The sequence below is a fragment of the Crinia signifera genome, chromosome 6 (genome assembly GCF_055691185.1).
Source record: "Crinia signifera chromosome 6, ASM5569118v1, whole genome shotgun sequence".
NCBI lineage: Eukaryota > Metazoa > Chordata > Amphibia > Anura > Myobatrachidae > Crinia > Crinia signifera.
In genome coordinates, this window is record NC_139222.1 from 139394198 (window position 1) to 139414528 (window position 20331).

The 20331-nt window shown below is 42.9% G+C and overlaps 1 protein-coding gene across 5 annotated transcripts in view; it reads right to left on the reverse strand.

The window, feature by feature from the left end:
• Nucleotides 1-20331, reverse strand: part of HDAC5 (histone deacetylase 5) — a 105615-nt gene that overhangs the window by 32440 nt on the left and 52844 nt on the right. For 2 of the 5 annotated variants that reach the window (XM_083147381.1, XM_083147378.1), the window contains exons 1-2: nt 10390-10832; nt 2383-2648 (exon numbers count right to left, since the gene is read on the reverse strand). In XM_083147381.1, the coding sequence (XP_083003507.1) occupies nt 2383-2648; nt 10390-10543 (420 nt within the window). In that variant the 5' untranslated portion in view covers nt 10544-10832. Of the gene's footprint in view, nt 1-2382; nt 2649-10389; nt 10834-20331 lie in introns of those variants that run through there. The other 3 variants (XM_083147382.1, XM_083147380.1, XM_083147383.1) reach the window with 3 other exon arrangements.

The following is a 20331-nucleotide window of genomic DNA, read 5'->3' on the forward strand; positions in this document are numbered from 1 at the left end:
AAGTATGGGCAAAAAAGAAACTCGTTCCTCCAAAAAGTGCAGTTTGGCCACGACTGTAGCAAAAGTGTATGAGGAGAAATTGGTATATAGTAACGCTCTATTTTTTGTTATAACTTTCTACTTTTATAATGTGGGGTGCTATCAGAGAAAATAAGTACAATATACCTAAATTCTGTATGTGCATACTTTAGGTGAATTTGTTTGTGGTACTGACTAAACTTTTTACACATTACCATAGGAGGAAAAAATGCAATTAACATTACAGAGTATGGAGTGCAAATAGGTACAATTCAAAACACAAGTGTGTAAAGTAGAAATGAAATTTGAATACTCATGATTTATGGCCAACCATGTGACCAGCTGGTGTCTATTAGGTGATCATCATACTGTCAATATGATGGGACTATTTTATGTGGAGGCTTGGGATGGCAGCTCCATCTGCCCCATTGTTAACTTGGATGCAGAAGTTGAGCAGAATCAGATGTTAGTGATAGTTGGCAGGGATGAGCAGTCTTCATTGTATAAATGCTATATGGACGAAAACATGATTTGTCTACAGTGTATTAAAATCTGAGCCCTCCTCTCTATTGTAGATAGATTACAACAATTCAGGGTGTGAAAGAATTGTGCTTTGCAGTTGCATAAATACCACAAAGGTCAGGTGGTAGGGATCGGAATATGGTGGGATATTCTCTCTGACAATGGAGACAGTATCTATTGTAACACTGTACCAAACAGAGAGAGGAATACAGTGGGAGAATATGTCTATGGTGAAATAAGAGGAGTCTAATGTAACAAGGCAAAGATAGAAAATGAGGGACAACAAGGGGCAGATACATTTATGGCAAAATGGGAGGAATAGAGACTATGGCAATGAACATTCAGACATTGCAGTACAAAGTACTAAAATAAACAAAAGCATATGTGGCACTGAAGATGTGAGTACACATTGCTGATGGCAGCTGGAGGCAGGAGCAAACTGCTGCTGGTGGCTGCATGAGCCTGGATATACAAATAGGAAAGATGCAACAATGGTTACAGCGTAGACTAGTCTGCCACTCCACATATTTCATTACAGTTAGTTCCAGAATTATTGGCACCCTTCATGGAAATTAATAAACCACACATGCCATGAGTGACATTTCAGGAGTAAACAGAGTGGCAAGATGCATCTTTTTTATTTTCCCACCGAGTTTTGGAAGAAACAGTGCTTTACTTTTAACACACAAAAAAAGGAGGTTTCTAACTTATTGGCACTGACACTATTGATATTAGGTAAAGCCTCCCCTAGTGCAAATAACAACATTGAGCTGTTTACGGTAATGCCTAAAGTTGGAGAACACTTGTTGATGGACACCAACAGCCAAGTTTCAGCCGTCTGGCAGAGGCATGCAGATCTTGGCCTAAAATCTACTGATTCCATTTGTAGTTCTAATGACATTTTGAGGAAAAAAACACTGCACTTTATGCCTTAAAAAGGGATTCTTTTCATGGGATTCTAGTCATGGAGGTTGTATCTTTGACAGTTATATTTTAAAAACCCCCAAAATCACATAAACTGGGCAAATGTTTAATTGTTCCATACTTTTCTTACATTTCTTATTTTTCTTGTTGTTGCTCATTTATATATTGTTAGGCGCTGTGGAACCCTTGTGGCGCCATATAAATATACTATAATAATATATAAATAAACATGTTTACAATATCTCTATCCATGATATGGAATACATTTTAAACAAAGCAATTATTATTACTTTTATGATGATGATTATTATTACTTTATTATTATTATTATTATTATTATTATTATTATTATTGTTATTATTAATAATAACAATAATAGTCTAGTAAAGCACTTCAAGATAATGTTAAACTCTCACAAAGATCTTGGCCTTATTAGATGGTAACAATGAACTTGCACTCTTTTAATAGCTTGCAAATTAGCAGTATATCCCCTCATATTAAGCCCAAGAAGGTGCAAAAATAGCAGATTTGTCCTGAAGATATCTGCATGAAGGTTGACCAGAAGCATTAAGTGTTGGTAAGAGTGGATTGGATTGTTGTCTATGGTAATAAGAGATACAAGTATGGTTTGGGAAAAGAGAAAGTTGCTATGGTGTGTGGCAATGGCAGGATTGGTATTGGAGCTGAGCAGAACCATCTAATTAGTAAAACAAACTGTAACTGTTAGAGTGGCAGTTGGGAACAGATTAGTGTAGGCTGTCCTAGGGGCAAGATAGCAAAATAACGTAAAAAAGAAAAGGACGTGTCGCTGTACTGTAGCTTCAGATAGATGGGTTATCAATGGAGAAAAGTGGAAGTAGCGAGGTAGTGCTTGTAAAAGTGTAAGTAGTGCTGGATATGTAGAACTGTATTTCCCACCTTGAGGTGTTTCTGGATTTGGACCTCATGCTGTCTTGTCAGGTTCTCATGTTGCTTCTGGAATTCGGCAAAAAGAAGCTGCTTCTGGAGCTGTTGCTGCTGTTTCAGGAGAAGAAGCTGCTGCTGCAGCTGTTGCTCCCGATTGGCAGGGTCCATCGGCACTCCAGGACCACTAGCTGCCCGCTGCTCTTGCCTCAGCTCCCCGGGACTTGGGGGGAGGCTATTCGGAGAGGGCACTGCTGCAGAGAGGTGAGGGGTGACCTCCACTGTTGGGAAGAAATTACAGGCAGATGGTTAGAGAAGGTGATAGTGGAGAACACAGTAAGTTAATGACAGTAAAATGCTTAATGAGCTGTAATTATTTGCTGACTAATGAAATGTAAATAACAATGCTACACTTGATAAGACATAAGAATAATGACTTCTTAGTAGCACAGTTGGCAGATAAACAGAGATTGAGGAACTGGCATCAATACAATGATGTTACCACAGGTTGTCTTGTTCCCATATACGTAGGAACTTGATGGCTGGGTAATGAAGGTGCTGGTGATTGAACAAGAATCCATGAAAAAGAGCTAACATAGTACAGAGGGTGCTATGTCAAGCAGACCTACCTACAACAATGTGCCTCCAATTTCATTATTTGTCATTGTAAACAGATGTGTTTTATCCAGCGCTAACCTGGGATGTCCTATGCAGTTATACACAGAGTAGCAGAACTGTTCTCTATGTATTTATTAAACACCACTGGCTGCAGAGAATCATGGGAACTCTAACTCAGCAGTGCAAAACAACAGATTTAATTGCATATACACACTGAATGATCCAACCGATGTGTCGTTCTGATTTGGCCGGAAATTACATATTGTGCCATGGATCTTTCTAGCATGTACCCATACTAACAGTCCAGTTTGCAGACTGCCTTATAAACAATGGGGCAGATGTATTAAGCCTGGTAAAGTGATAAAGTGGAAGGTAATAACGCACCAGCCAATCAGCTGTGTTTGAAAAATTAGGAGTTGATTAGCTGGTGCTTTATCACCTTCTACTTTATAACTTTACCAGGCTTAATACATTTGCCCCAATGTGTCCAAACATTTAGGGCAATATTTATCAAAACCTACAGTAGGAGAGATATAAAGTGGATGGAGTACCATCCAATCAATTTCTAACTGCCACGTTACAAGCTATGTTTTAAAAATGATGGGATTATTTGCTGGTACTTTACCTTCCTCTGCTTTCTTTAAGGTTTGACATGTTTCTCCCATGGGGCCAGATTCTCTAAGCTTCAAAAGTATTAAAATGGAAAGTGATAAACAGCCAGCCAATCATCTCCTACCTTCCATGTCACAGACTGTGGGCGGGATGTTATAACATCCGCGGCCCCCCTTCGCCGGACATCGCATTTTTAATAACGGCATATGCTGTAACATATGCCGTTATTAACGCAAGGGACAGCTCTTGCGGTAAGAGCTGTCCCTTGCGATGCGGTGCCGGTGCTGGACTTCCGGGTCTGTGACCCAGGAGTCCATCTGCGCATGCGCAGACCCCGGCGCCGGCCACAGGGCACGCTGGGAGGGATCCGTGACGGATCCCTCAAACAGCGCTGCGGTAAGAAGCCCATAGGCTTCTGCAGGGAATCGCCAGCTTTTGCTGGCGATTCCCTCCGCAGCGCTGACACTGCGGAGGCACAATATAGCATATAGAGATGCGGTAGAAACCCCGAAAATGGGGTTTTTACCGTATCTCTGCTATATAGAATCTCGCCCTGTGTTTGAAAAATATCAGGCAGGAGCTGATTGGCTGGCTGTTTATCACTTTATCACTTTTGAAGCTTAGAGAATTTGGCCCTTAAAGAGGCTATTCTATACTGACCGAATGCTGAGTACTTCTACACTTGTCCTGTATCCTGAATACCGGGGGATATTCAGACCTGATTGTTCACCTGCTAATTTGCATAGCCACGCTATCAGGTAATCGCCGCTCAGCCAGTGTGAGATCCTGCCCTTGCTGTGCATGGCTAGTGGATGGCTTGCAAAAATTATGCTGAATGGCGTTTAGCAGCAAATCCATGCGGAAGATGCTCACCATCCAATGATTTTCTCCAGTGTGTGCAGTTTGTGCGTAACCCAGGACCTTTGTCAAACAACGATTAAAAAATGTGCTGGATTTTATCGCAGTATAGCCTCAAGCCATGCACACTACCAGCTGTACCCATATGCAGTCCTTTCATAATCTCCCAACTTGCGAATTCATGCGATCAGATCTGAATAACCCCCACAAGTCACAGTATACATGTTTATTTGTATTTGTATTTAGGGCGAGAGCACCCACTGAATTTATCTTTGAAACTTTGTTGACAATGGCAAGCCGGAAATGAAGTGATCATGGCTAGGAACGCCTATAGCCAATAAGATGTTATACATTATACATATCCCGGCACAGACAAGTACAAAGTAAGAATTATTTGGTCAATGGCCTTTATTCTGGTTTAATCGGACGGGGCCAAATTCGGCCCTGGTCCGATGTTTGGGGCTCTGCACATGCGCATGGTATATTATGCACATGCGCAGGTCCCCTTTGCAAACAGCTTCAATGATTTGAATATTCGCCGAGCCGTTCTCAACAATCAGGGTGGCCCGGTGGCGGATGACGGTGGGACTGGGGTTGCTAATGAAAGCACTTTATAAGCATCCCCATGAAAACCGTGGCTGTTCCCATGGGTATGGGAAAGTCTTTGGCTTTTATTTGCGATGGCAGGAGATATCATTCGATGGTCAGTGCCCATTGAATGATTTCTCCTGCTGCGGAGGCACGCGAGGGGATGTGTTCTCATTACACATCCCCCCACATGTTAAAGAAGGGAATTGTCGGGTGCTCGGATGGGCGGCTTATCTGGTGCTTAGTAAACTGCGATCCTCACAGATGTAGCACATCTTAGCATCACAATGTCAACTACAACACAGAGCACTGAAGTGAGGCTCTAGTGTAACTGATATGGCAAACATAGTTGTTTGGAAACACAGATATACAGTATATGAAAGTAATATTGTAATACAACTTTTTAATCTGTATGCCCCGGACTTTGGGTCAACATTAGATCAACAGTCAATAGGTCAACATAGTAAAATATGGCGGCACAAAAAAAAATTGGTAATAATGGATACGTTTTAACTTTTTCATACTTTACCATTCATGTGGAATACAAATGGGAGCTTAAAAGTGTGCCAAGCACAGCTGTAGTGTAGCAAGTCACCTGACCCGAAACATGGCTGGTGAAATGAGCCATGCAAGGTCACCTGATACACTTTTAGCACGTGAACCCCAAATGTACAAACTCATGTCAACCTTTTCATGTGTCAACCATTTCTCTGTTAACCTTATTCCCATGTCAACCTTGTTCATGTCAACCTTTTGAGGTCAATCTATACACTATTGACCCTATGAAACACACCTGGCAGCAGAACAGTACCATGGCTCATTAGCTTTTTGCTTGATACAATGTTTAGTACAGGGTTGCCCACTTTGATGCTTTTGAGTGCAGCCAGCTCTAGGATATAGGGGGCGGGGCTGGCAGCCATGCAGTGAAAAGAGGCAGAGCCTGGGTGGGGCTACTGAAATAAGTCCACAAGTGGGCATGGCCATTACTGTTGCATCATCATGGCCACATCCACATGCATCAACGTGGCCGCCATCCCGGGAGACTTGTCCACTTTTCCGTGGGTCCGGAGGGAGGAGACACACCCGATTTTCGGTAGGCAAGTATGGTTTTGTCACAGTGTCTGTCTTTACTCATACTGTAAGGATAACTGCACAGTCCCACATCTCATGTTCAGTATACAAATAGTGTCATCTTTCTAAGTGTATACCTAAAGTGAGTTTAAAATTAAATGCAACTGTGATATGTACACCTGTTAAACTGTAACTGTAAGGTTTTCATTTGTAGTAAATCGTATCTATATTCAATTGATCCTGGTTATGCCACTGATTGCACTCATTATGGATACGCCGTGGAAACTGGCTAAACCCAAATAAATTAACTGGCACAATGTGCAAAGTCCCGTTTGAGCACTGAGACAGGGCACTTTTTGCTCATATCACCTCGCCAGCTTAGGGGGCGCAAGCTGAAATGTCAGCGATGGCAGCCGATCGCACCTGAAAGGAGCAACAATTGAATAGCTTTGTCAGACATGGGAGAGTGACAGCTTCTCTCTAATTTATTCAATAGATCTCTTTGGTCATGCCATTATGTTCACTTGCATATGATAAATCACCCATCAGAAGCATAGCTGTATTCACTCTGTATGCTTCTTTGAAGTTATGAACAATATAATATAGTGTTGGTCATCAACACTCAGCAATTTTGTGGACTAAAATAACAGTCATCAAAAAACAAACAATCAAACAAACAGTGGAGGTGGCCATTTTGAGTACAAACAATATAGGAACACAGTGGAGGCAGCCATTTTGTGGGCCTATCAACTTACTAGGAATCAGTAACATTTCAGGGCGTCAGTGAGCGCACTAGTTTCTAATAAGTTAATTGGCTGCATTTTGGCTGCATTTTGGTCCAACCCACAAAATGGCTGCCTCCGCTATGTCTAGGTGACAGGAATACTTTAAGAATGATGTGAAAGAGAGAGACAAAAGGGGAAAGATCAAATTAGAAATCATGGGCAATGGCATGGTCAGAGAAAATCTGATATGCAGTTATGAATAGGGAAAGAAGAGAATTATAGTATAAGGGAGATGGAGGAAAGAAGAGACACAAGGGATGGGAGAAACAGAGAAAGTGGAAGTGTGAAAGAGAGGGAGGGGGAGATACAAGGAAGGCAGAGAGCCTGCAGGGTGCGTGCTAATCACCTTTTACCACTTTCATTGTGATCACTCTGAAAAACAGAGCTAAATATAGACAGAGAAAACAGCTGCATAGGGAGTGTAAGAAATATTGACACTGGAAAAGGATGAGGAGGGAGTGAAGACAGGTATAGAGGTATTGTATACAGTATGTTGGGCATGAGGCTGTGAGTATATGATGGCATAAATATAATACACCTGCATTCTATACTGTATCTGTATACGCAGGCAGATGTGTGCAAACGCAAAACACAAATTATCATTTGAATAATGGGTTACAATAAACAGAAGGAACATGCTTGTTTACCTGACAGCAAGCTGCTTATAATGGTGCGTCACTGCAAGACCCTGAACATAATCAGCCCATAAATGTTATTGGTGTTATTGAATTAATGAGAGCTGCTGTAAATGTATTACATGTAAATATGTAACAGTGTTTCTTTCCCCACAAGTCAAGTGATAAGCTACTTTTATACTATTTATAAAATGGCAGACACATGTAGCGAACAGCGATACAAACACATTAAGCAGACATACTGAGTATGTACCGTTTGTATATACATGATACATGTGTTTGTGTGTATATATATATATATATATATATATATATATATATGTGTGTGTGTGCGGTGTGTGTGTGTGTATATATTATATATATGTATATATACACACACACACATATATATATATATATATATACACACACACAGATACACACACGCACTTACATGCATACATACATACATACATAGACACACAAACACACACACACATAAGAGAGGAGGGGGTTAGTGGAGGCATCGTCTATGCAGCATTCCTTCTGTGCTCAGACATCAGTAGAGCTAAAAATACACAGCTGGAATTATATATAGATTGTTAAAAACCGCACACTGAATCTAATACACATGTGTTTCATTGTGCATGTATGGGTGAATTTTTAAGCATTTTAGAAAGGCACACACACACACACACACACACACACACAGATAATTGTATTTCTGCTCGTAATGTTGTGCATGAAGAGGTGGGAGGTGTGTGCACTAATGCCTGCGTGTTAGGAAATAGAGGAATGCGCTGCTTTTAAAGAGAACAACTATGCACCCTGATGTCTGCATATTAGCAGATGAGAGGTATGCTTACAGAGATTGTGGAAAGGAGAAGTTTGTATTCTGGTGTATGTATGTTAAAAGATGAGACATATGTGCCCATAGTCAGTATATTAGGAAATGGGAGGTATGCACATTTATGACTGTGTATTAGGGCACATATAAACCCTGATGTCTGCGTATGATGAGGAGAGATAAACATCCCGATGCCTGTGTATAAGGATGAAACATATACACTCTGATGTCAGTGTATTAGGATGAGACGTATACAGTCTGATGTCTGTGTAATAGAAGTATCCCTGTTGTTTGTATATTAGGAGGCAATACATATACACACTTAAAACTTCTATTAAGAGATGAGAGATGTGCACCTTCTTTTCTGTATATATGAGAGGTATGTCTCCTAATGTCTGTGTGTTAGTTGGTGACAGGAATGCATTGTGCTGTCCTGTGTATTAGGAGATAAGAGGTATTTGTACAAATGTCTGTGCTTTTTGGAGGTAAGAGGTTTCTACTCTCATATGCATGTATTAGGAGACGTATGTTTCCTGATGTCTGTGTATTAGTTGATGACAGATATTCACCGTGCTCTGTGAATTAGGAGATGAGCGGTATGTGCACTGATGTCTGTGTATTAGGAGGTGACAGGTATGTACCCTGTTTGTGCATTAGGATATGACAGGAATCTGCCCTGATGTGTGTGTATTAGTTAATAACAGCTATACACCTTGCTCTGTGTATTAGGTGGTGACAGGTATGCATGCACCATGCTCTGTATATTAGGACATAATAGGTATGTGTAGTGATGTCTGGTATTTTGCAGCCTGCTCTGTATATTAGGAGATGCCATTTATGTGCCCTCATGTCTTTGTATTAGAAGTTGACAGACATGTGCCCTGATGTCTGTGTATTAGAAGTTAACAGGTCTGCACCATGCTCTGTGTATTAGCAGATGAGAGGTATGTAACCTGCTCTGTGTATTAGGAGATGATAGGTATACACCCTGTTCTGTGTGTTTGGAGATGATAGGTATACACCCTGTTCAGTGTATTAGGAGATGAGAGGTATGTACCCTGCTCTGTGTATAAGGAGATGCTATGTATACACCCTGCTATGTGTATTAGGAGATGAGAGAGGTATATACCATGCTCTGTGTATTAGGAGATGCTATGTATACACCCTGCTCTGTGTATAAGAAAATAAGTGGTGTGTTATTGATGTCTGTGCATTCAGAAGGTGACGAGTATGCACCCAGCTTCCTGAGTATTAGGAAATAAGAATGTTACCTAATATCTGTATATTAGTATGTAATATATACTTGCTCTTCTATATATTAGTAGATGACGGACATGCTACCTGCTGACTGTATATAAGGAGGTAAAAGGTTTGTTCCCTTTACGTCTATGTTTCTATGTATCTAATGTATCTGTCTTGATGTCTGCGCATTAGGAGGAAGTGGGGGACACACACTTTAAACTTTACAGTTTAAAGAACATAGGAGAGAGCATTAAGATAAGACTATAACAATAAATACCAACTATAAGGTAGAAGGTGCTATCTGAGTGAGGCCACAGCAAATAAATATACGTGAAAGCTAAGCAGGCTAATACAAGGGGTTGTGCAGCATAAATGTCCCACTGTTATCATTCCAGAGGCGAAAGGTACAGAAGGATTCAGCAAGGTGAGAATATGAGAAAAGCACGCGTAGTAAGCCAGTGAGATGCAGGCAAGATAGATTGGGCACGGGGTGCAGAAAGAAAAGATCTCAAGAATAAGGGTAAAGGTCAATGTAAAAGTAGAGAAACAATGGAGATGGAAAAAAGTGCAGGACACAGGTGCACAGTAGGTGCAGTATCAGTATGGGTTAATGTTTTAGGTGTATTGTAATAGAAGTTCATTAAAAAACATAAAGTAAGGTAGAGAGCAGGGTCCCTTCAAAAATATGCGGAGCAGTAATCATATACTGAGAGGAGTAATGATATCTGGATGGATGGCAGACATGAAGTTCCGTATGGAATAAGTGGATAAAGGAAATGCTTCTCACCTGCAGTGGGCATTGCGTGCCCCTGTGCCCGGCTGAGGAGCTCCAACGCTGGCTCTCGCCCCTTAACACCATCTGCAGAGGACACACAGGGCTCTGTCTCATAAATAGTCTGCAGCATTTCAGGCAGCGCCAGGGCTCTGGGAACCAGCAACATTCCCAGACCCCCCTCTGCTGCCAGCTACCAACAATCAGCCGACCTCCCCTCCCCTCTTCTCAAGAAAGAACACCCTACTCCCAACAACTCTTCTACTTCTTGTTCTTCTTTAATACAGGGTCACAGCACCTATGGAGATCAGATAATTCAAATCCAAAGAGCGAGAGGTGTCAGCGGGTTGATGGGTGGCAGTGCCAGAGGTGTTAGGAGGTTTAGTTAGGCCTGTACCCTGCCCTCCCCCTTCTGCCTAGTGAACGTTGGGCTGCAAGTGGAAGGTTCTGCAGCAGAGCGACTGAAATAGAACAGGAGAGGAGGAGTCAGATATAAATAGACAGGAGAGACAGAACGAGGGAGAGGGAGAAAGGAGAGAGAGCTGGGGGGGATAAGGACTGCTCAGGAATAACAGAGCCTAGTGTCACACTAGACAGAGACACAAAGAGAAATGCAGTGCAATATGAGCAATCACAGAAAAAAAAGTGCACTAATAAACGGCAAAAAAGTTAGTGTGGGCTACAAAGCAAATTATAAAAGCGACTATGAGGCAGAGAATGACTAGAAGAGTTAGCAAAAAAAGTATTCAACTCTAAAAAGTAGAAAATAATGAGAAAATGCATGCAGGAAATAAGACTGAGCCACAAACTGTGTGAACTGGCTAGAAAATAATGTGCAAGCACTGCACAGAGAGCTTGCTGGGAATGGTGTAAGTACAGAGGGAGCAGGGATGTAGAAATAATACTTGCAAGAGTGTTACTGTGTCATAGGAAGATGTGTGGAGATGGATGGAAAAGGTTATCTAAACATTGCAGGGACTGCGGATCTTGGCATGAAATGGAACTTTAGTAAATAGGGCAGTGGTTCCCAAACTGTGTGCCTAGGCACCCTGGGGTGCCTCAGGACACTTGCAGGGGTGCCTTGGGTTGGTGGACCAAGATCAATTCATATTATTTATGGTCAATGTACCAGGCAAAACCATTGATTGTGGCTGACAATCATAACATATGTGGTCAAACAGAAGCAAATTCTGTCCCTCACCAGATAACTGACATATAAATACAATGCACTTAATTTAATATTTTTTTTCTGCCGTGATTGGGTGCCGGGATTCAAAAAAGTTTGGGAACCACTGACAGGGGTGCCGAGATGGGGGGGGGAGCAGGTACAGTTTACCCAGGCCCGAGCCAGTCAGGGGGGCCACGGTTTGGACACAGTTTTTTTAATTTGGTGGTGAGTGCGCCGGGTCTGAGTGCGTCTGAATCAGCTGTTCAGCAGCAGCATTGGAAGTGCAGATGTGGGCCAGTGTGGAGGCAGCAGCATCACAGAGGTAATTCTGTGTAGTTCCGCTCTCAGACTCCAGGGCCTACTGAGAGCCAGCCACATGACTTGGGAGTTTACCATGGCTCGGCGACAGAAGGATACTTAGGGTAGGTAGTCCCTGGGTGCCAGGAGGAACTGGGTCAGAGAGAGACCAACTCCCACAGGAGTACCACCGCAGAATCCAGCCCACCCCGCTCCCCACATTCCCATCCCAACCGCTACCAGCAGCAGCAGGTGCCAGTGCCATGTCTCCATTCCAGCAATCCCAGACCTGGTTCCCCACCCATGTCCAGGTCACTGTGGGCCTTATTTTGGTTCATTCTTTCTGACAAAATCCTTCTTAGATGGGCAAAACCATGTGCACTGCAGGTGGGGAAGATGTAACATGTGCAGAGAGAATTAGATTTGGGTGGGGTTTTACTTCAAAGTGAGATCTATATTGCAGTGTAAAAATAAAGCAGTCGGTATTTTCCCTGCACAGAAACAAAATTACTCACCCAAATCTAATTCTCTCTGCACATGTTAAATCTGCTCCCCCTGCAGTGCACATGGTTTTGTCCATCTAAGAAGGATTTTGTCAGAAAGAATGAACCAAAATAAGGCCCTGTGTTCCAAGGTGGAAGGGGGGTGGCTGGTTGCTCTGTGTCTGCTGGCTCCCTCCATGCTGCTGGGAGTCAGCATGTAACCCCTGGAAGAATGTTAACCCCTGGCAAAGAATGCAACCTATGGCAGAGCATGTAACTCCATGGCAATGAGCATGTTAACCCCTGGCAGAGCAGGTTAATCCCATGGCAAAGAGCAAGTTAACCCCTGGCAGAGAATGTTAACCCCTGGCAGAGAATGTTAACCCCTGGCAGAGCAGGTAAATCCCATGGCAACGAGCATGTTGACCCCCTAATATGCAATGAGCATTACGGTGTGTGGAATAACATGTAATGAGCATTATGGCCTGTGGTAAAATATGTAATGGGTATGTGACATGTGTAATAGGCATTACGGTGTATATTTTTGTCCCTGTATCCACCTTGGAAGCAGTGGCATAACAACAGGTCTGCAGAGTGTGCGGGGAGCTCCCTCCGTGGGGGCCCCAGGAAGTTGTTGTACCGGGGCCCAGGATTCTCTTGGCGGCCCTGACCACTGAAATAGGGTATTAAAAGCAAAGAGTGATAGCAATGTACATATACCGCAGCGATGTACTAAGCCTGGGATGCCAATAAAGTGGAGAGTGATAAACAACCAGCCATTCATCTCCTAACTTCTATGTTACAGACTGGGTTTGGAAAATGACAGTTAGGAGTTGATTGGTTGGATGTTTATCTCTCTCCATTTTATCAGTCTCCAAAGATTAATACATCTGCCACATGGGGAGCTAATAATGAGCCTGATTCTGGTTCATATTTATTTGCAGTGCATGCAGAAAAGTACTGATGTTCAGTACTTAGAGTTTTTACCAGAGTTTTATTGCGCATGTTCAGTATAAGTCTGCACTGGCTGATGCAGTAGGCACCAGACTGTCAGTCATGGAGGAGGTGGCAGTGGAAAACGCAGGATTTTTAGAGGGGGGTTTCCAAATGTAATCCAAAATATCCCACAAGAGCAAGTACAGTAGTCTGGGGGAGCGGTAACAGCCCCGAAAATTGGTCTTTTTATACACTGGATACTGTATGGAATACAGTATTCATATTTAACAGTAGAGATGGTCTATAGTATAGGCTCTTTCAAACATTTAAATAAGATAAGTGGTCAGGAAAAGGTTAAAAATATAATAAATAAATAAATACACAAACATAATAGAAACAGTACTGCACTTTCTACATTCACAATCTCCCACTTCATGGTAAGGCTCCTGTCTCTTCCACCTGACACCTGTGATGTTTGAGGGCTCAGATCCACACATACAGTATATGTGGTAGAAGAATCCGGTACAATAGGCACAGTTACAATTTAAGGCACTTGCCAAGAGCAGGGGGGTTTCCGGGCAACCAGAACCCCGCCCCTCCCCCCCCCCCCCCTGCGTTTGCCTATGGGTGGTGACAACAGCATGTTTCTCAAAGCAGAGGTGTTTTGCTGCCATTGCAGGGGTAGGAGGGGCCAGGATCTCCATCCAAGGATGTGAGCAGTTTATAGTATTCAGTAGTTTGTGTGAAAATAGTGGGTAAACAGTTGAGTTGGATGAAAGGGTAATTCAGAAAATGGGCTCCAAAAGAAACTTTAGATAAACCCAATGTGATGACTAGCCAAAAGTAAAGAATTCTGTCCGTAAATTATTTCAATTTAATAGCACAAATGACTAATTCTTGTTCAATTCAACAGGTTCAAATACAGAGCAAGGTACCAGGGTTGAACCTGGGAAGTATTCAGGGTGGCTGCATTGTAAGCCAATGACCAGGGTCATCCTACATGGGTCACGATAAAAGCCCACGAAGAGCTGGATCACGGCACTGGCACCCAACACTAACTGGGTCCAGCCTACGGTGTGTACAAGGCTTTAAGCAGCACCTGTGACAAGGGTTTTTGTGTGGAAATGGTGTATAAGGCTAATTTAGGTTGGGATACATGTGTTCTATACACACCTTTATTTTCACAACTCTCTAATACCACTTTTACACCAGAATACCGGGTAGGACCCGGGAAATCGAACACGGGAAATTGCCAGGGCATGCCCTGCCTCAGACCCCATTTACACTGCAATTCAATCTGGGTTATTCCCGGCTAAGGCCCTTTCACACTGAAAACGGATCAGCCCTGTCTTTCCTTGCTGGTGTCATTAAAAATTGACCTTTGGGCTGTTTGAGATGAGGTCACAAGAAAGGGAAAAGGGAGGGGGTGGGTTCTGCTCCCAGCATTGCAGCAAAGATGGCAGACGGAGTAGCTGTGTTGCAGTTTGTGCTGTACTTTTCAGCAATTGAGAGTTTGAAGCAGCTTCTCACCCTGTGCTACTTGCTTCACACTTGGAGGAGGAGAGCACAATAGAGGTCTAGAGCGTGGTAACGCTTCTGCTGCGCTGCTACATGTGCCCTGTGCGGGTCTCCAGCAGATGACATGATCTGCCAGAGCCGCAGAAGCACCAATCAGCTCTTCGCGCCCCTCTACCCACCAAATAACCGGGATAATGACCATTTACACCAACCTGAGCCCCGGATAAGCCCTGTGTCCGACCCTGAACATTTGCCGGGTCAGATTCCCGGGGAACAGTACCCGTGTTATTTTTTTTCAGCCCATTTACACCATGCCCTGCCCCGGACTGGAGCGGCAATATCCCGGGTCCAACCTCTGGTGTAAAAGGGGTATTAGGCATTTTCATTTGACACAGGACTGTAATTCTATATTTATTTATTTATTTACAGTTTCTTATATAGCGCAGCAGATTCCGTTGCGCTTATACACAGTAAAAACAAAGCCTTCCTCCGCCCTCATGCTTTTGCATGTACCATTTTACTACTTACATTGCTTTACCTTTCTAGTTTTGGTGATATAAAAATCCTTTATTGCGCCCAACGGCGTTTCGGGGATCTCTCCCCCGTTTTCAGGGGCTTGTGGCCACAAGCCCCTGAAGACGGGGGAGAGATCCCCGAAACGCCGTTGGGCGCAATAAAGGATTTTTATATCACCAAGTAAGCCTGCCGAGTTCCGCTATTTATCTACCTGCATATTGACTCACTACAGTCAGTGGAGGGCACCGGGAGCAGCATATGGAGTGTCGGACCATTTGGAATATATATATATATATATAATTTAATCATGTAACACAAGATCAAAAAAATATTGAATATAGTCTCTGTGTAGATACCGTATAATGTTCCACAGTATAAAAAACATGTATCTATTTTTACACATTGAGAAATACAGTCTAGCAGATAGGTAAAATACACAGAGCACTGATCTGCACAGTGTCATTAAGATGTCACTCTGAATTCCCCACATAAATAGTAAGATGTATTTATTATTAGACACAGTGCAAGTATATATAGCTGGGATCTCATTCTACAAACATGTCATTAAAGCCAAGTGTGACCTGCTCGCACTTTCGGAACAGGGTTACGATAAATAATAGTATACATCTTGCTTATAGGAATATACAGCTAACTAACCTGCAGTGTAAGATGTTTAAACGGGTACAAATAAAACACTACAAAATTCAACAGGCCTTTACTTAGACATGACGTGTATCCACACGGTTACTATTAATTACTGTAACAACTGTCACTTCCATTTTAGAGGCAGCCATTTTAAGGATAGAGAACGATACAGTTTATTGGATTAATGGAAATCAGGCTGGGTTGTAAACAATATTAGTGGAGCCCTCAAAATATTATGCCAAAGTGTTAAAATGGGTAAAATAATGGAGTTTTGGAACCAGTCAACATTACATTAACCACACGCTTCAATGAACAATAAATGTATCTCCTGACTGGGGGGGGGAGATTCTCTAAGAATCTCCGCCCCCCTTCGCCGCCCATCGCATTTATAATTATCGCATATGTTCTAACATATGCGATAATTATAGCAAAGGACAGCTCTTGCGTTAAGAGCTGTCCTTTGCGGTGAGAGTCGCCGGGTCCCAGCAGGTCCCGGCGGCTCCCCCCTCCCTCACACACCCGGCGCTGCTGCTGCTGCTGCTCCGGGCTCTCCTCCTCCCTGTACCCGGAAGAGGATCAGTGCAGGGAGGAGGTCACAGGTCCGGGCAGCACTGCGCTGTGCTGCCCGGACACAGGTGAGGGGGGAGGGGGCGATGCAGGGCGGCGGGTGTCCGTGCGGGGCGGCGGGGGGGTCGTTGCGGGGCGGCGGAGGGATGCGGTAGAAGCCCATTGGCTTCTATGGGGCATCGCCAGATTTTTCTGGCGATGCCCCCCGCCGCGTTAACCCGGCGGGGGATGCTTAGAGCATCCCAAAATGCGGTAAAAAACGTTTTTTACCGCATTTCTTGTTTAGAGAATCTCCCCCTGGGTATTTTGGGGATGTTCCCCTAAAAAAGCCTCTTCTCATGTCTCTAAAGGCAATAAAATATTGATGTCCAAAATTGCAGATGCCGCATTATCACAGCGGACTGAGTCATCTCCACCCTCTCTCAAAATGGATTGGACTGCTACTTCCATTAAAAAGGAAGGTCTGTTTTAGATGGGGGTCATACCATTCTAGATCCGAGTTGATCTCTACATGTTGCATTTCCTTAACTTATTAAATGTTGTCTACATTCCATTATAGCAGGCATGTCCAAACTGTGGCCCTCCAGCTGTTGTGAAACTACACATCCCAGCATGCCTTGCCATAGTTTTAGCATTCCCTAATAGCAAAACTGTGGCAAGGCATGATGGGACTTGTAGTTTCACAACAGCTGGAGGGCCATAGTTTAGACATGAAAAAAGAAGAAGTGGCACTGGTTTGATGAAAGGTTACACAAATATTTAATAACAGTTTAAAAAAAACATATCATACAATTGCATAACAATAAATGTTATTAAATATTTGTGTAACCTTTCATCAAACCAGCGCCACTTCTTCTTTTTTCTTGTTGCTCTTGGTTTATTGGGGCTGACAACCCCATTGTTAAGTGGCAGCTCTTAGCAAAGCACCCTTGTTAGCGCCTGTCTGTGCCTCCTAGGGAGCACACCGCATCCTCTTCCCTAGTTTAGACATGCCTGCTTTATAGGTATACTGTTATATTCTTTGTTTTGTGTGGAAGGATCTGATCTACATGATAATATATCAATAAAAGTTATTATTAAAAAAATGGGTAAAGTTGGCAACAGGGCCATAACTAGGGGTGTTCGACAGGTGCTTTATGGCAGTGGAGTAGGGCATTAGGGATGCCACCATCGCTGCCCCACACCATCGGCATGTGGATTGTGTAATGCAGTGCACTGTAGCGTTATCATTATGGCCCTTATTCTAGTTGACTCGGTCGGATTTGTATTTTGGACGGCCACCAAGTGTTCTTAGCCCAGCCTACCATAAGGATCGCACAGATCGTCTGAATGCGGTAAAACGCAGAGCGAATGGACCGCGAGTGGATATTTCATGTGAACACCTCCCCCATCTGTGGGAACCTCCCCCATTCTGCGATGGTCGCCGACCATCGAATGATGGACCGAGCGGTCAGGCAGCCCCAAGTGCTCCAGACCACTCTGACATTTTTCCGTGTGAAATCAGGGATATGGGCGGCCAGCTAACATCCGACTATGTCAGCTGTCCGACCCCCACACGTGCGTCATGGCCGGATTACCATACATACGCCCAGCGTTTTCACGGGAACGCCCATGAAACGCGGGGCGTTCGCATACGTTAATGAGCCCAAACAGCCCTTCACGCCCCTCTCCACCCCCTGCTCGGATGGGTCCTTACGATCCTTTTCTGCACTGAATTCACGCCGTGTTCAGACACGGGAGGTGTTCGCACATGCGCAGAAACGCCTCTGCACATGCGCAAACACAATACATTGGCCATCCAACCGAACACGCAGCCGCCCGACTCAATCAGAATAAGGTCCTATGCGTACACATTATGGCATGCCACAGTCTAAGTATTGCATTTGCCGCGTATGGTGACAACTATTTGCTTTCTCAGTACTAGTAGTCTGTCTGTTGCATGCAATATTTAATCCATGTCCAACAGATGTGTATGATCACATTCATATTCAGTGGTGAGTGCACAATAAAATACAAAAATAAAAAGATGAACACAGTAACTGAAGACTGCTCAGGATATAAAACAAAAATAAAAAGATGAACACAGTAACTGAAGACTGCTCAGGATATAAAACACAGCCCATACTTTCTATGCCCCACATAAGGGAGATAAAACATAAGAAGAGCCCAAACTATGTAGCCATGTGTTCAATGCTGCTAAATTCTTGATTGCCACTAGTTGGAAGCAATCTCCATTAGAAACCTTCAAAGTATAGACCCTTGGTAATCTCATTTTCATAGAACTTTTCCAGGCCTGGTTTGATCCTTATTGTGGGCTATAAGGGCCAGATGTACTAATATTACATATAACTGTCTACAAACAAAATAAATTAACCCTAGTGTTTGGGTGTGTATGCAATATGAAATAAAGATTTGGAACACACATGTCACACACACACATAGAGGTTAGACATAAATATAGAAACAGCACGCCGACAGCACTGCGTGCGTCAGACGTGCGTTTTCAACTTACATGGCTTCTCAGCAGTTTGTGCTTCCTGTATGAGAAACCTGTTTAGGCGATTGGAGATCTCAGTTGCTCTGTCGACATTGTTATTGGCGTTAGTTAATCATGTCTGAGCTCACAGATAGGCAAATTGTTGGTGCCCGCCTAGTGGTTGCGTCTGTGACTACAGTAGACAGTTTATTTGGTATAGTGCAAGGAACTGTATCATAGGTAATGATGACATATACTGTTTCCAGAAAACATCATCAGCTAAACACTAGTGTGGGTGAAGGTGTATATTGAGTGCCAGAGACAGAAGTGCATTGAGCATGATTGTGGTTAAGAATAAGAAGAGAACCGCTGCATAAGTGACTGCTGAGCTGAATTTCCATGTTCCACAACTAGGATTGCCACCTCAGGATGAGTTTACATGTAGAGAACACAGAGATAAGCATACAATAGGACAGTCTGGAGCCAAAAGTGCAACATGGTGAGGGGTCGGTGATGATTTTGACAACCATATCATGGCATTCTGTCACATTATGACCATGCACAGTTCAGTCATTGTCATAGACTATGTAGACATTTTGGCTGACCAGGTTCTTCCCAAGGTGCAGACATTGTTTCAGGCAAGTGATGCCTGTACCAAGATGATCAGGCACCAATTCATACAGCTTGAATCATCCAACTGTGGTATTCTCTGTATGCAGACAAGGTGTATCAACTTCCCTGCCACCCTCCCGCCCCATATGGCTAACCTCACTATCACTAAAGCACGTATGGCCAGTTTTGAAGAACAAGGTTCATTCACATTATCTGCCTCCAACATCTCTCTGGGAATTTGAACAAGTTTTGCAGAAAGAATGGTTCAAGATTCAATTGTTGTCCATCCAGGACTTATATCTGTCCACTCCAAGGAGAATTCAGACCACCTTGCATGCCATTGGCAATCCTACACCTTATTAAGAAATAAATAAATAATTTTCCTAGTTGTATGGTATGTATGTATATATATATATATATATATATATATATATATATATATATATATATATATATATATATATATATATATATATATATATATATATATATATATATAGTTAGTGTCTTATGAGTTATATAAAAATATTATTCACTTTATTTTAAAATGATGATGCTAAAATAATGGGAATTATTATTGGATAATATCTTAGAACATTTCTCATTTGTAAAATCAAAATTGAAGACATATGGGAATGATGGGCTTGCCCCCAGAGTGATGTGGTCAGGGGGCTTCCAGTGAGTCAACACCCTAGTAGATCGGAGACTTCGACAAGACCACTAGTAAATCGGAGACTTCG